General features: G+C 30.0%; 2 protein-coding genes across 2 annotated transcripts in view; both read left to right on the top strand.

Annotated features, from left to right (window-relative positions):
- The first annotated feature begins 4,377 nt into the window (after window positions 1–4,377).
- LOC123011527 (hemicentin-2) overlaps window positions 4,378–15,577 on the top strand; it is a 125,428-nt gene continuing 114,228 nt past the window's right edge. Inside the window, exon 1 of the mRNA XM_044408995.1 lies at window positions 4,378–4,745. Coding sequence (XP_044264930.1) covers window positions 4,634–4,745 — 112 coding nt within the window. The 5' untranslated portion in view covers window positions 4,378–4,633. The remainder of the gene's footprint in view (window positions 4,746–15,577) is intronic.
- Window positions 13,993–14,487, top strand: LOC123011529. Its single transcript, XM_044408997.1, has 2 exons — window positions 13,993–14,324; window positions 14,379–14,487. The coding sequence occupies exons 1-2, from the start codon at window positions 14,017–14,019 to the stop codon at window positions 14,485–14,487; spliced, it is 417 nt and encodes a 138-aa protein (XP_044264932.1). The 5' UTR covers window positions 13,993–14,016.

The raw sequence follows: 15,577 nt of genomic DNA, 5'->3' as shown, positions 1-15,577 counted from the left end.
AACTCCTCGGAATTCATAGCGGTCTAATTTTTTTCGCATTTCAACGTCTGTAACCTGACTCTAAAAATCCTTCTTAATTATTCCATCAAGTGTATTTTGACACTCCACCAGAAAACCTTGTAATTTATTTACCGGCGACACTAGCCCATAATGAATTTCTGATAGGCTCCAGACCCTCTAATCCAATTTTTTGAAGACTTGTGTTATGGTTATAATATTTGAAAATTTGCATGCTAAGAGTCGTATCCACACCACGCGAACATACAATCTGTCACAGCAGAGACATGACACGAGCTGAGCGTGTGAGTACGAATGTTTCTATATTTTCCTAATTGCATTCTTTGTATTTTTATTAACGCAACAGACATTAGTTACATGTAATTTGCGTTATGTTACCACCATATTTAATTGCGTCTGCATGCTTGGGACTTTACAAACCTGCTAAAAAATTCGGCGGGAACAAAAGGTGTAAACATGCACCTGATCAATCGTGAGTGTTTAATTGGTACAATTAACACATTCTTGAGGCAATTATTCTTTTGTATGGAACTTTTAGCACGTTCTTAAGTCGAGATTAATTTAATTCTATTATTTACGGCTAGGCTTTGCATGTCAATTGCTTGCTTTAATAGCGATAGAGCTGCATAATCCGTCTGCGAAATGTTGTTTAATTATTAGTAATAGGTCTAAAACATCGCCGCAGTTTCTTAATAAAGACATTTTCTGATGTACATATTTACATGTTTCACTTTTGATGTACACCTTTTATTGCTTCGGTAAAGTTGTAAATTGATAGTTGCAGCAAGCTTAACAGTTTGTTTTAATTGCAAAAATAGAAAAATGATGACTTGAGAATTCTTCATATATTTTATTAACGACACTTGAGATTATGCATGAAATAAAACTATAGAATATTTTTTGTTTTTTCTATTAAAAATATTTTTAAAATAATATATTCAATATTCAATCACCACTGCAATTTCGGTATTTTTTTTATCTAACCTATTAAAAAAACATGTTAAAGTTGAAAGAAGATGTTTTCTCAAGGACCTTCTGAAAATTATAATTCACTTCATCTTCCCACTAAACAATTAAATTTCTTTTATGTGAATTTTTATTCTTACATAACTTAAAAGTATTCCATGATCACATTTGTGTGTAATCAACCCACTGGTACATTTCATATTGATGTAACAATAATGAATGATGTTTTTTTTCTCATAAAAATCTTCAAAATGCTCACATTTGACTAAGCATATAACTATTATAATTTGCTTGTGGCCTAGAAAATTTGCATGCCTTTCAAAACAACCTTGGATTAAAACATATGTAAAAACCTTTTGGCGTACTTCTAACATTTGCCATAAACACATTTCTTACACTTTAACCGAATGAAGGCTAAAGGTCGATAAATATTAATAAGTATTTCCACACCATAGATATACCATTAAAAACAATATTAGTACTGAGAGTTCATTTAATTCAATAAAATCAATATTTCTCTGCATTTTTTATATATGAATTTGCATATTTGAAAGATATGTAAATAACTCTTAAGCTTTTGTGATGGCATTCATTTACATTTATAGAGGCCGAACCAACTACCTACACATAACATATGATTCAAGTTATTTTATTTGAAAGCTTTGATAATGTCAGATATTTCATGTAAAGGTACTAGAGAATAAAAATGATACAACAGACTTTGAATATGTTTAAAGAAAATTGTTGAACTGGCTCTTCTTAAACTGTATTCAATGAAATGAAATCATACAACAATAGACCCATAATAATAATCTCCTTCTTATTACAACAGTCTGTTTAATTAACTTAGCCCATTTACTGTAATTTTTAAAATCATTATGTTTTTATCTTGAAAAATTAAAAACTAATTAAATAAAATTGTTTGCTACGAATCAAAGCTCGTTTAATTATTTCATACCACTGCATACACAAACTACTAACATATTGATTAAAACTTAATTTAAAATTCAAATCGCTGTGCATTTCAGCTGTTTATTATTCATAAACACTTTACTATGGTATAATTTGATCACATTTAAAACCATCTTAACCGTAGTAAGAAGACATCAAGCAGAGTCGTAAAATACAGCCACATAAGTTTATAAATTAAAGTCAACAAAATACAGATAATAAAATTTAAAAAATTCAAAGAGCGAACTTGATTCAGCCTTTTTGCACTTTTCTCGTCCAAATTAAAATTGTTTTTACAAAAAAAGCCACACTTCTCTAAGGCATTTTTGTTAAAAACCGGTAGAGAGGCTCGGTGATGATACTCAAACCTGTAATTTCACTTTCATTAAGCATTTTTGTCGGAGTAGTTCTAAAAAGAGAACACTAATTAACTAGCTGCAAGAACCACGTTCAGCATTCTATAATAATGCAACTTAAAATAATTTTAATTGAAGGTTATTAACCAGCAAATAAAATAATTAACGTTGAAAATTTGTACATTATTTAATAAACAGATTTCTACATTTACAACAAAAAATTTATAAATCAATAGTAATTTACGTGATCAAATTCCCAATTTACAAAAAATAATACATTACCTACAATGAAGTTACGTTTTAATTAAAAAAGGTACTTTATTATCATAGAATTACCTCAGTTAGCAGTCGTATTTAAAAAAGCAATTTTTACATAAACATATTGTACTGCAACCATAAATTTGTAAAATTAGTAATAATTATACAGTATGTCCCCGGATTGAGTTTATAAGAGGAAAAAAATGTTTATCTTTGATTTTACGCAAAAATTGCAAAAAAAAACATTTTTTGTTTTACCTGAAACGAGCAAATCTGTAATTAAAACTTCATTATTCTAATTCAGTAGAAAGAAAAGTTCATTTTTCTCTTGATTTTGGACTTAGAATAATTTATTTCTGCTTTTTAAATCCCATCATATTGCCGGTTTTATTATTTTGACAATGATGTCACTTTAACAAATGAATTTACGCAAGTTAAATAACAAAAATGTTTGTAAAAAACATAATTTTAATAAATACCAACTCAAAGAAACAACTTTAAGATAAAAACCAAATTTATTTTTGATAAAAACTATCATTATTTAATTAATAAGTTAATTGTCAACGTGACATATAGTTGTCAAATAAATAAAACCGCGAATGTGATAGGACTTAAAAAGCAGAGAATAGTATATTAAAGTACAAGAAGCACAAATTTGAAATTCCGAAACGAGCCGCGAAGCGGCGAGTTGAGGAACAAATGAGTGCTTGAAGAACCTTCTGCAACAAGTGCTTTATACTATTTTTTCTATTTCGCCGCCTTATTTCATTTTATAAATTAAAAAACGAAAATTATTTTTTTTTTCTAGAGAATTTTGCGACGGTTGGCGACATTATTGTGTGGAATAATTTTAGGCGGCTGTAAAAAATAAAAATTATTCTTATTTTCACATTTGAAAATGAATTGTGAAGAAAGTCCGTCACTAAAATTAAATTACCGCGAACGACTTATTCCAGCATGCAAATGACGTCATTTGGGTGCTGGAATAGACTTATTCTAACACCTAAATAGAAAAAAATTATTCTAAGTCGAAAATCAAGAGAAAAATTAACTTTTCATTTTACTGAATCAGAATAATAAAGTTTTAAGTACAGATTTGCTCGTTTTAGGTGAAGCAAAAAATGTTTTTCCTTTGCAGTTCTGGCGTAAAATCAAAGATAAAATTATTTTTCTCTTGTAAACTCAATCCGAAGACATACTGTATACATGAACTTTATTTTAGAATAGGTACATATAAAAAATAAACAGAAATTCTATTTATTTCTTACAAAAATGATTCAAATAAAAAACAAGCTACTGTAAATTTTAGAAAATGGATTATTAATTGTTGTCTATTAATATTCAATAATATAGTCGAGGAGACAAATAAATAAGATAGTATTAAAATGTCAGGCACCACTTAGCGACGTCCAGCCAACTATTGACGTGTCTCTTAGCTGTGTCTCTATAAATAATAAAATATACGAAATAAATTCAACTCCCGACTAAAATCCGGTTTTATCGCTCCGTTGACCATGCCTCCAATTACACATAAAGAAAATATGATGTCAGATAGAGGTGCATCCGGAAAGTCAGAAAAACGCATCTTGAAACTTTCACGAGGCGTATCGAATAATTTTCGGGTGTTTATTAGTCTCCTACTAACATTTTAATTGTGAAAATTTGGCCCACAAAGCGTGTTTCTATAATACCTACGTAAGCAAAGTAAAATCGGCAGCTCAGAACGAAGGGTTGGACAAAGATGCGGAACAGAACCTCCGCCAGCGCGAACGAACTGCTAGCAAGGTAGAAGAGCAGCGCAGTTAGAGCAGAACCTGATATACGCTCTCAGTACAGCGATGACCGCGAAAGAGAACGTTTCGAACGGCGTTGAAGGCCCGGAAAGCCGCAAGGATAATATGCCATGCCCGCAAACATAACCCCTCAAAGGACGAAGCTTTCAAACTTTGCAACTCGTGCTGATTCTTTACGATGAATTACGAGATTTTGTGGCCAAACGGTGCAGGATTATAAAGCGTGGTGCCGGATCCTGTGTGGTGTTGTGAGATATTTCAGTGTTGAGATGTAAGGAAACGATAGTGTTCATGGGGTTGATTTGGAGAATCCTTGCCATCTATTTGGTGACTGCGCCTCAGGTGTCTCCCATCTTCAACGGGCTAGAGGATACTTCCACCCCCAACGACCTCGATAAGCCTGGTAAGTGTTTCTAAGACAGATTTTGCACCTTGGCCTTTAGAACATCACCCTTTTGCCCAACATCTAAATATTAAATAATAAAAAAAGAAAGAAATATTTTTATAAATGAAAACTTTATAAATCTCATTCCCTCTTTGGAAGCCTGGAAAGAACCCCCAATGATTTTCTTGTGGAAAGTATTTTGACCTTAGTCTAACTTCTATTACTTTTGTTGTTCTTTAAAATGAAAGTAAAACATTTATTCTGAGTTAATTCTAATTTTCTTTTCATTTCCCTTTTTTCCACTGGAAATCTTTAAGACATTTTTTATGTAGTTTTTTTAATGTGACAAATAAAATAAAAAATAAAATAAAAAATACCGCTTCTCAATGATTTTCTTATGCAAAATATGTACATAATATGCATAATAATTATATAGACATCTCTTGTTTTTTTCTTCTTAAGAATAACAATCAAATAGTAAGATTCTTTCCCGACAATAATCGTGGGATTTCTTTAATACATATTTGATTGTATTTATTTGGAGATTCGTGACAACAAGACGTGGCTCATATTAATTTTTTAATATTAAGAATTGGTTTATAGGTTTATTAGACACATTTTAGCCTAAAAAAGCGTTTTTTCAGCCCCGGCTTGTATCTAAATGAAAATTATTTATCTCTATAACACTTTATGTGTGACAGCTTCGCAGATTGAGCAAATAATTTTACAGCTTTGAAAATATTAATACATATACCTACTTGAGGAATTAACTGCATGCGAGAATGATCACTTTTAAATCTCATTGTCTTCGATTTTTGCAAATTTGCGATGTGTTAGAAAACGCGTAAAAATTAAAAAAACACGTATTTTACGCTGTTTAATTTTTTATGAATGTTGCCAAAGCAGGGCTTTATAAATATGTAGGCACACTACGGAGATAAATTAAATGTGTTTTAAAAGTTTGTTATTAATAGATATTAAAAAATATATATTCTTTTAACGAAAAAGTTAAGAATTTCGCAGATACATGTTTTAGGACGGACGTTTTAAAAATGGTTGGCATTTTTTTATTTATCGCTGCACGTACTCGTATACACTGTGTCAATTTTAAAACTTGCAATCGGCAATTTCTCTCAACTGAAAAAGTTATTAATAATCACTCAAAACCGTTTTGGTGGTTCCTAGGGGGAATTAAAATGACATGATAAGTGACACACCTCCACCCACCCTTGAATATAGTAAAAAAAAATGAAAATTTAACGTCTTCATTTTTGAATAATTGGAAAAATAACTTTACCAAATAGGCTGTTGAATGACATTTTTGAAAAGCGCTTGTTATGGGCTTTCCAACGATGTATCGCAAGTAGGGTCGTGCCATTTAAAATTTTCAACTTAAGGTGGCTGTGGCCTGAAGGGTGGGTGGAGGAGCGTCACTTACCATGCCATTTTGATTCCCCCTAAAAACTACCGAAATGGTTTTGAGTGATTGATTCTCAATAACTTTTTTAGTTCTAGAGATATTGGCAATTGCAAGTTTTAAAATTGACATCCTGTATATTTTCAAATTATTTGATAATAACAAATTTTTAGGACACATTTATTTACATCCACAGGGTGCATTTATATCAATAGAATTAAAAAAAAATGTTTCAATATGTTGGTTTGTTTTTCAGATATAATTTTTTTACTAATATGTAGTACTAAATCTTGTCTAGTCCTGTTTTTGCATCATACATAAAAAACAAAGCAGTGAATATTTGTTTTTTATTTTTACGCCTGTTTTAACATATATCAAATTTACAAAAAAATCGGAAACAATGAGATAAACGTGATCATTTTTGTATGGAATTACTATATGATTGAATCTAGTCTATTCATTATCATTTTAATAACCTGAAACAATTGTTTGATATAACAGTAAAAAGGGCAAGTATTTCTTTTTTCCAGCGTGGAATTATTGATTTTGTTTAATTTTTCCACTGTGAATAATAATACGCCGAGTCAATGTTGAGTGAGTTTATGTGGAAGACGTTGAGAAAGAGAATGAGACAAAACAAAGTGATAAAATGAAATAAAAGTTTGGTTATAGTAACAAATATCTCCATTTTATTAGGTTATTTAGATTCTTTCTGTAACTTTTATTTAAAATAAATTGAATAAATTGGAAGTGTATACTTAATAATTTTCTGTATTCGAAAAGTATTTTAGTGCTTCTATAAAGAAACGTCAACAATTCTAAAGTTACCACACTAGACACAAATAAATGCATTGCGGGAATGTATTTCTCTAAGGAAATCAACTCTAAACAAAACGTTTTAAATAAATTATACGTGTTTTATCAACTAAATAAATTATGCGTAAAATCAAGTAAAAATATATAACGATAAGACGTGTAGTAATTAAAATAAATGGTAGTGTTTGTTAGGACAACAATTAATAATTTACTACAGTAATAGAGACAAAAGCATATTAGAGTCAATATGTATTTTGTTTTGTAGCAAGGAAATTAATATTTCATCGATTTGTAAATTTAGACGTGTGAAAGTGAAGTAATGAAGTTTCAAATTGTCTGGAGATTATATACAAATATAAATTAATGTAAGAATTCTATGAATGACCCTGGCAATTTACAAAATATTTAACGAGATTTTTCACTATTTAATTAAAAATTCATCTATTCTAATTTGTTAGAAAATACGTTTGGAATAAATTTAAAATATGTAAAAGTTTGTCTTAATCAATTATGGTTTCTGTCCGATTCATTAAGTTTGATAAATTTTATTTCAAAACTGAATTATGAAGTGTCACTTTTATTTCGTATTTAGCTTAAAAATGGAATTCCTATCGTTTATCCGTTTAAAACTTTTCGAACTGTGAAGGTACAAGGTGTTCCAGCGAGTTGAAAAAGTCCAATAGTGACCTTGAAATAGTAAAATTGTATAGGACATTGATAAATACAATGAAGTGCATTACCTAAAATAATTTTCAACCATACAGCATGTCCCAAAATCAAGTTACGTTACAAACTTGTATTTTTTTAAATGAAACACCGTTATGTTTCTTTGCATTTTTGGATGTAGCCTTTTAAAACAATACTTTTAACGCTAAACTAAAAATTAATTTTTTTTTAAAATTTAAAGCTGTAGCAATTTATTGGTGTTTTGCATTTGTAATGATTAATAAATTAAGAAGTTTGTTAAAAGTTAAATAACTTTATAAATAATAAATTTAAATGGAACACCCTATTTTTTATTTTTGCATCTAATAGATGCAAAAAAAATAAAAAAAAATAAATTTTAATGTCTAGAATTAATAAATGAAAAGATATTTAACATTCAATATTAATTGTGGTACCAATGCCTATCAATATCTGAGCATTGTTGATACTATGGCAACCATATTAATTCCACCACGGATCACTTATCCGTTGATTTATCCAGAGATTGTAATAGTATATTAAAGTACAAGTTGCAGAAGAAAGCACAAATTTGAAATTCCGAAACGAGCCGCAAAGCGGCGAGTTGAGGAACAAATGAGTGCTTGAAGAACCTTCTGCAACATGTGCTTTATACTATTTTTTCCATTTCGCCGCTTTATATCATTTTATAAATTAAAAAACGAAAATTATTTTTTTTTCTAGAGAATTTTGCGACGGTTGGCGACGTTTATGTGTGGAATAATTTTAGGCGGCTGCTGTGTTAGAATAAGTCGTTCGCGGTAATTTAATTTTAGTGACGGACTTTCTTCACAATTCATTTTCAAATGTGAAAATAAGAATAATTTTTATTTTTTACAGCCGCCTAAAATTATTCCGCACATAAATGTCGCCAACCGTCGCAAAATTCTCTAGAAAAAAATATTTTTTTTTATAAAATGATATAAAGCGGCAAAATAGAAAAAATAGTATAAAGCACTTGTTGCAGAAGGTTCTTCAAGCACTCATTTGTTCCTCAACTCGCCGCTACGCGGCTCGTTTCGGAATTTCAAATTTGTGCTTGAAGCGCTTGTTTTTGTGCTTTTACAACTTGTACTTTAATATACTATTATAAATACTGAAATTCGAATTATTTTATTGTAAAAATAAAGAATAATGAAAAGAATATAAATAGTACATGTAGCAAATATAGAATACAGTACATAAATATCGAATTTTGGGCAATAAAAATAAATCATTGGGATAAATTTGTTGGTTAAGGCATATTTTAGAGATTAGGAGTTATTACTATAAAACCAGTTCTTTCTTCGATAACTTATCTTAATAGGTGATCAAGCAATGATCACTATCTTTAGTTTACTACTTCCCACATGTTTAGTATATGGTGATAATTCACTCCAGAGTTTGAAACTGTACAAATTGGTATGACCTAGACGTTGAATACTATGTATTTCAGCCACTAAGTGACGTCACAAAATGTCAAGATTAATTATCATTTTCGCAATTTTCTAGAATTACATAACAGAAAATAATTATCGATGTTTTATTTGTCCACTTATGTCATTTCATTAATAAGGTGCAACACGAACATGTTTTTATCCATGTATAATAAAGGATTTGCAAAACTAATTATGTTAATAATTTTTTTCTGGAAAGTGAAATATGCCGATTGCAGTTGATAATTTATCGTAAAAAATGTAAATTTGGCGAAAATTAATTCATACATGACACTTTGTTGATCAATTTCAATTTGTGACATCATGGTAATGACCGAATACTAACCGGTGTGTAAAATACCCATCGACAAAATTCAATTAAAAAGACATTTATTAGACAATTCTGGTGAATTAATCGAATACCAACCTCTTATCTGTTCTAAGTTAAAAAGTCGTTCTTTTATGCTGAATCAACGGCATTAAATGTAATTAGCATATAAAAAATTAGCACAAAATTTATTACGTACGAATTACCTGCTGTTTTAAACTTGCAAAAGCGCAAATTCGTAATTTACTGGTAATTAAGAAGAGTAATGAGCTATTTATCTACCAGCGAATTACTTTTAAATGATTGTTTTGTGATTGTGAGCTTTGATTGTGTGATCGGAGCAGTTTTTTAAGTTGATTCATTCTTTTCCAACTCCAACCCTTTAATTGTAGCGTTGTTTCAGCTTTATCCACAGATTATCGAATTTGATTTATAATTCTCATTCGAAAAAAATTACAGTTCCGACCCTTTTTACACATCATCGTTACATGATACGAAGCTGGATAATAAAAAGTTAGGTGCACGTGTTGAACACATTGTAAGGGTTACATTTCCGAAAATGTAAATAAAGCACGTATATAATGTAAATAAGGCGCAGTGGCGCGTTTCTTTAGGATGAATTTTAAGGTAACGTGTAAGTAATTCATGGAGAGATCTCGGAGCTTACAATGGAGATAATTTAGAACTTAATGATCTTACAGTGACTTTAATTTGACTTTGTTAGACGTTGCTATTATTATTTCTATATAAATGTTTTGTGTCGATAAATTTATATTGGAGGGAAAAGACGAAACGAAATCTCCGAATCATTGAGCAGATGGTTTTGTTATTATAATTACAACGAAAAATTTCAAACGCACTGCTTTTTTCCCTCAGTTTGAAAGGGAATTCTTTCGCTACTATTTCGCGAAAGACCTTGACCTCTTCTCAAGCCACCCTCGCAATCATGCATTCAATAGATTTTTGCCAATCACTACGTTTCTTATCACACCAAACGCGAAAAGCTGCCGAAAGAATATACTTGATCAAAGGTAAATTATCGGTGCTCAACCGCATAATCCCAAACGTTTTTCAACAAAGTAAAATTGTCTTTTTGGTCACTAAACAGTAGTAATTGCTGTAATTACAAACTTTTTGTTTGTTAAGTCGTGTTGTATTTATTTATTTGTATTACAGGGATAATGTAAGGTTTATTTGCCAGAGTAACAGCAATAATAATAACAGTGCTATTGACTGTAATAATTGGTCACGCTTTTTGTTCATTTAAATAGATTGGAGATTCGTTATCTTGATTTATTAACTTAACTGTTTATTTGGACAATAACATTTTTATTATATTTTGTGCTTCAAAAAAATTATAAGAGTACACTAGCACATTTAAAATTTAAAATTAAATTTCCGCCTTGCATTTGATGTTGTAAAATCAGTCTTTCTGTATTTTAAATGACTAGATTTAATTAAAATTTCAAACCGTGAGTGATTAAAACCAAGCAGTATAGTGTTAAAACATATCCAGATTTGATACTCTTTGATCCAAATATTTTTATTTTTATTTTTGTGAGAAAACAAATTTATTAAAAAAAAAATTAATGTTTCAGATGTTTTATTAGAAGCCTTTAACCAACATTTAATTTAATTTAATTTTTATTTGATTATTGTAACAGGTGTTTTATCCATGAAAGTCTGATTGTAAACAAATCATCGTATTGAAAGTTACTGATCTGACATTTGACACCTCGCCAGGCGTAGGTATTAAAAATTGTGGTCCGTTCACAACACACTCATATCACCACTAACTATGACGCCAAATTTAAATAAATACCCGTTACATTCATCAATAAACTGGAAAATTTTGCCATACTAATTTAAAAAACCGATACAAATGACGTATTTTGTTGGAAAGGTTATAAATCAGTTCCTGTTGTAGACAATTTTAGTCTGTATCTTTGACTAATAATAAATGAACGAATTCTGACAAAAAGCAATATTCTGTAGGTGTACCTACATATTTTTATAATGCTTACAATAAATAGGTATTTCTGTATTAAGTTCAAATTAGTAGGAGTAGTATGTTGTATAGTAATTGTTATTACATTTCTAATTCAAAGAAAAATGTAATATAAATACCTATTTGTCTGAGTCATTTGCTAAAAAGTGACGTCTTGTCTAGCAAATCTCTCTCGGCTAGATCAATACATTCCTGCCTTTACTTTTCTCAAGAAATGCAAATGATCCATTAGAACCGGCTGGTTGTTGTTCTAGCACATTATTAACTGTTATCGCCGTTTGACTCCCACAGCAAGATAATTTATCTTGATTTAAGTTAATCGTTAGGTTTCATTTATTGCAAAGTAACCCATCAATCAGATGGAAAAAAAAGTGTTGGCAGTGCGACCTCATCTGCAGTCCTCAACCAAATTTTCTGAGGAGGATCGATACCTTTCCTATTACCTTTCATACACCAAATATAAAAATCCATAACGTGATATTTGTGGGGTCGGAATAATAGATTGGGTCAAATTTTCTGTCGAGGCTAATGTTTGTGGTGTCAAAAAGCAGGATAATAAATTCAGAAACAGTGCAACGTATTGACATATTGTAGAAAGAGCGGTTTTTGTCAATTTCGTTAATGCTTTAATGCGTCGAATGCAGCTTTGCGAACAAAACCTTTCGTTGTCGACGCTTATGGAACTACTATTGCGGGTTTACCTAAAGTTATTAAGCGAATTTTGATCTCACACAATATTGTGTGGGCGCCTTGCCAACACCGTAAGTGGTTTCCGATACTTTTTCGTTTTGAATTTAGAACATGGGCAGAATCGATACACTTGTGCTAACGAACGGCCGTAACACATACAAGTTAATACAATCCGGATAGTTGTAGCGCTTGTTAAATTGAAAATTTATTTACATTCCAAATATAAAACATCCAAGTATAAAAGTTAAAATAATGGTCATCAATAAGTGAGAGTTTGTTTCGCAGGTTAAGTTTTTATTAGCAGTGTTGTATTTAACAAAGTTTACAAGTGTTACTTTTTCATTAAAGCTAGGAGTCTATTTATGGGAAAATCAATTTTTTGACAAGACGGCTTCTGAGAAGACGTATTTTTATTTTATGATATTGTATAACACTCATTAAATTACGAGAAGACAGTTATTATATTCTCACACGATTTATTTTAATGGATGTCTTTTAAATAATTTTAACGGATTTTCAAATATAAATCATAACTTAAGGTTACTAAAACTAGAAAATAAAAAGTTTTTCTTTATTTTCATAATTTATTGATTTTTTATACAAAATTTTAACCATTTAATTACCAAATTATAAGAAGGAAACTTTGGTGTAAATGAAAATTTACATAAATCCATAATCAGAATGAAACTGATTAAAAACTGAATATCGGGATTTTTTACAAAATATTAAATTTCTTTTATTTTTGTTTTTTGAATCTACGCTCAGAGAATTTGTTGTTTAATTTAGTTATACCCACCTAGTAAGTTTATTTTTGAATTGTCGTGGTCAGGTCAGGTTATTAACTCTTTCTTCTTAGTGCTCATATTAACAGTTCTAAATAATTTTTAGAAAATAAGTATTTGAACATTACTACCAGATTTACCTTAATTTTTCTTGTCTTGGAGGTGAAACGCCAAGTAACGTAAGAAACGTCCAGTACCAGTACCCGCAGTCGACCAAAGTAGGAACCAACCTATTGTCGGCGTAATTAGTTCATTTTTGTGGTTATAATTTTGTACACGAATTTAGCCGCGAACAGGTTTTACAAAATAAATTTTACAAAAACATAAAACGAAACGTGAGAACTCACACCTAATTGGTTTCCAATTGTTTTTAATTCGATAACTAACTGTAAGTAATTTGAACCGACTAATAGATTAATGGACCTCTCACATAACATTCTTGTCAAGTTTGGAATCCTCTTTGTGTATTCACTTAAAGGATTAAATTTTAAATCAAGAGAATTTAATCTCTAGAAATCGAACGTTTTTCACCGTAGGGGGTGGTCTCGAAAAAATCGAATAACAAATATTATACAATATATGAATTAAACCATTGTTTATTTGCGAGAAGAAGGATTAATTTTCCGAGCAAATAAACAGGTTTAATTCAGGTATTGTACCGTGCGATTAAATAAAAAATAAATTAGAGTAGGCGTCGATTAAATTCTACAGTTGGCAACACATTGGCTGGGAATCTGGGCTGGAAATTTTCAACACAAATTGAAAGTGAAAATAACCATCCACCGTTTTCCTCTTGTACAGCAATAAAAATTTTCTGCTCTAAAGTGAACATTATTTCACTCAAAAGGAATAAAACGCAAACTTGTCAAAGTTTCCGCTGACATTTGATGTCAAAAATCAGGATTGCCATCTGAAGGACTTTAATCACTCTAATTTATTTTTTTTTATGATCGCAAGGTATACCTATATTGTTTTATTCAGTTTTGACGAAATGTACCAAATAAATGTAGGAAAAATTTAAATTAGTCGGTCGGTGTATACAAATCATATAGGATGCGAATCAAATTTCTATGACGAGTTGTTTGCAAAAGTGCGAGAATTGTCACACGTATGGAAAAAATGGCTGGAATCTGCGATTATAAAGAGGAAAACCAGGTTTTTGTGCCTGACTTGGTCATTCAAGAAGCTTCAGAAGCTATAAATAAAGTGGTGTCAGTAAAATCTAAACAATTATACGAAAAAGAGTATGGGAATTTTTGTGAATGGATGAAGCTGAAGGATGCAAAGGAAGTAGACGAGAGAATAATTCTGTCTTCTCTTTCTGAACGATCAAAAAATGCGAAATCTTCGTCATTGTGGGCGTATTATTCCCAACTAAAGAAAATGTTATTTGTTAAAGAAAATATCGACATAAGCAGGTTTGTGAGGTTGATGTTATTTATAAGTTTTGAACTATTAAATAATTGTTGTAGATTTCATCAGGTATTTGCTTTCCTAAAACAACACTCTGTAGGGCACAGACCAAAGAAATCTAAAGTCTTCAGATTAGAAGAAATGGGAAGGTTCTTGGACACTTCTTAAGATGATGAATATTTGCTGCAAAAATCATAAAAATCATAAACCATTCTTCAACAATCATTCACAAGGAATCGACTTCAAATTCGGAAGAATGTACTTCCGCGTCAACATCAGTATCAAAGTAAAATATGAATTTGCCCATTAATGGTACATATGGTGTACATTTCAGTAGCGTTAGTAACTGTAACATTTATTTTAAATAATAGTACATTATATTATAAGTGATAGAAATGCATCATTATACGCGAGTGAGAATTTTGTCCGACGAGTGCGCTTGCGCACGAGTGGGACACTTCTCACGAGTTTCATAATGGCATTTCGATCACGTGTGATATACGACGTTTTATCTCACAGGTGCAAGTATCCAAAAAATGAAGTTTCATTCAAGTAAAATATTCACCTATAAAAATATAATAGACACATTTACTCACTTGTGAGTACTTTATTTCACTTGTGAATAATATTTGATTTCTATCACCGAAAACAATGGTCTAAGGTAGCTCAAAAACTCATCCTGTAAGTTAAAAGTAATTGTTTTTATTCATTAAAGTTTTTTTTTTTAAATCAATAGTGAAATAATTTTTAATTCACTTGTGAATAATAGATTGCTTATACGTGTTACTATGGAGTTAATAATGTCACTTTATAATGTCAAAATTGAATAAAATCTAATAATAATTAGAACTTTGATTACAAATTACAATTTTATTATTATTTACCGCTACATAATAGTTATTTTTAGATTAAGTGTGCGAAACGACCGTTTTTTTAACGCGACAATGTGCCGTTTTTTTCATTTGAGTATTAAAAAAACAGTTTCGCACACGTAATATAATCAACATTTGTTCTACAATATTTAATTTAATTATGTAAACTTTAAAAATTAGTTACATATTTCTCTTCGAACGTAAAATGCCGTTAGTGTGTTTAAAAAAAATCGCAACAAAATTGACCATAATAATACGTTTACTAGAAATTTAAGCTCACCAACACTGTGTTATGGAATTCAAATTTATAATTTTAGAACAAACGTTTTTGAAATTACTTATAAATACATATTTGAAATAGTTGTAGCACAAAATAATTTCTGTAT

Source organism: Tribolium madens, unplaced genomic scaffold, assembly GCF_015345945.1.
Source record: "Tribolium madens isolate multiple individuals breed KSU strain unplaced genomic scaffold, Tmad_KSU_1.1 Scaffold_91;HRSCAF=231;Tcas5.2_LG7, whole genome shotgun sequence".
Classification (NCBI taxonomy): Eukaryota; Metazoa; Arthropoda; class Insecta; order Coleoptera; family Tenebrionidae; genus Tribolium; species Tribolium madens.
This window is presented reverse-complemented; position numbering and strand designations above follow the sequence as displayed.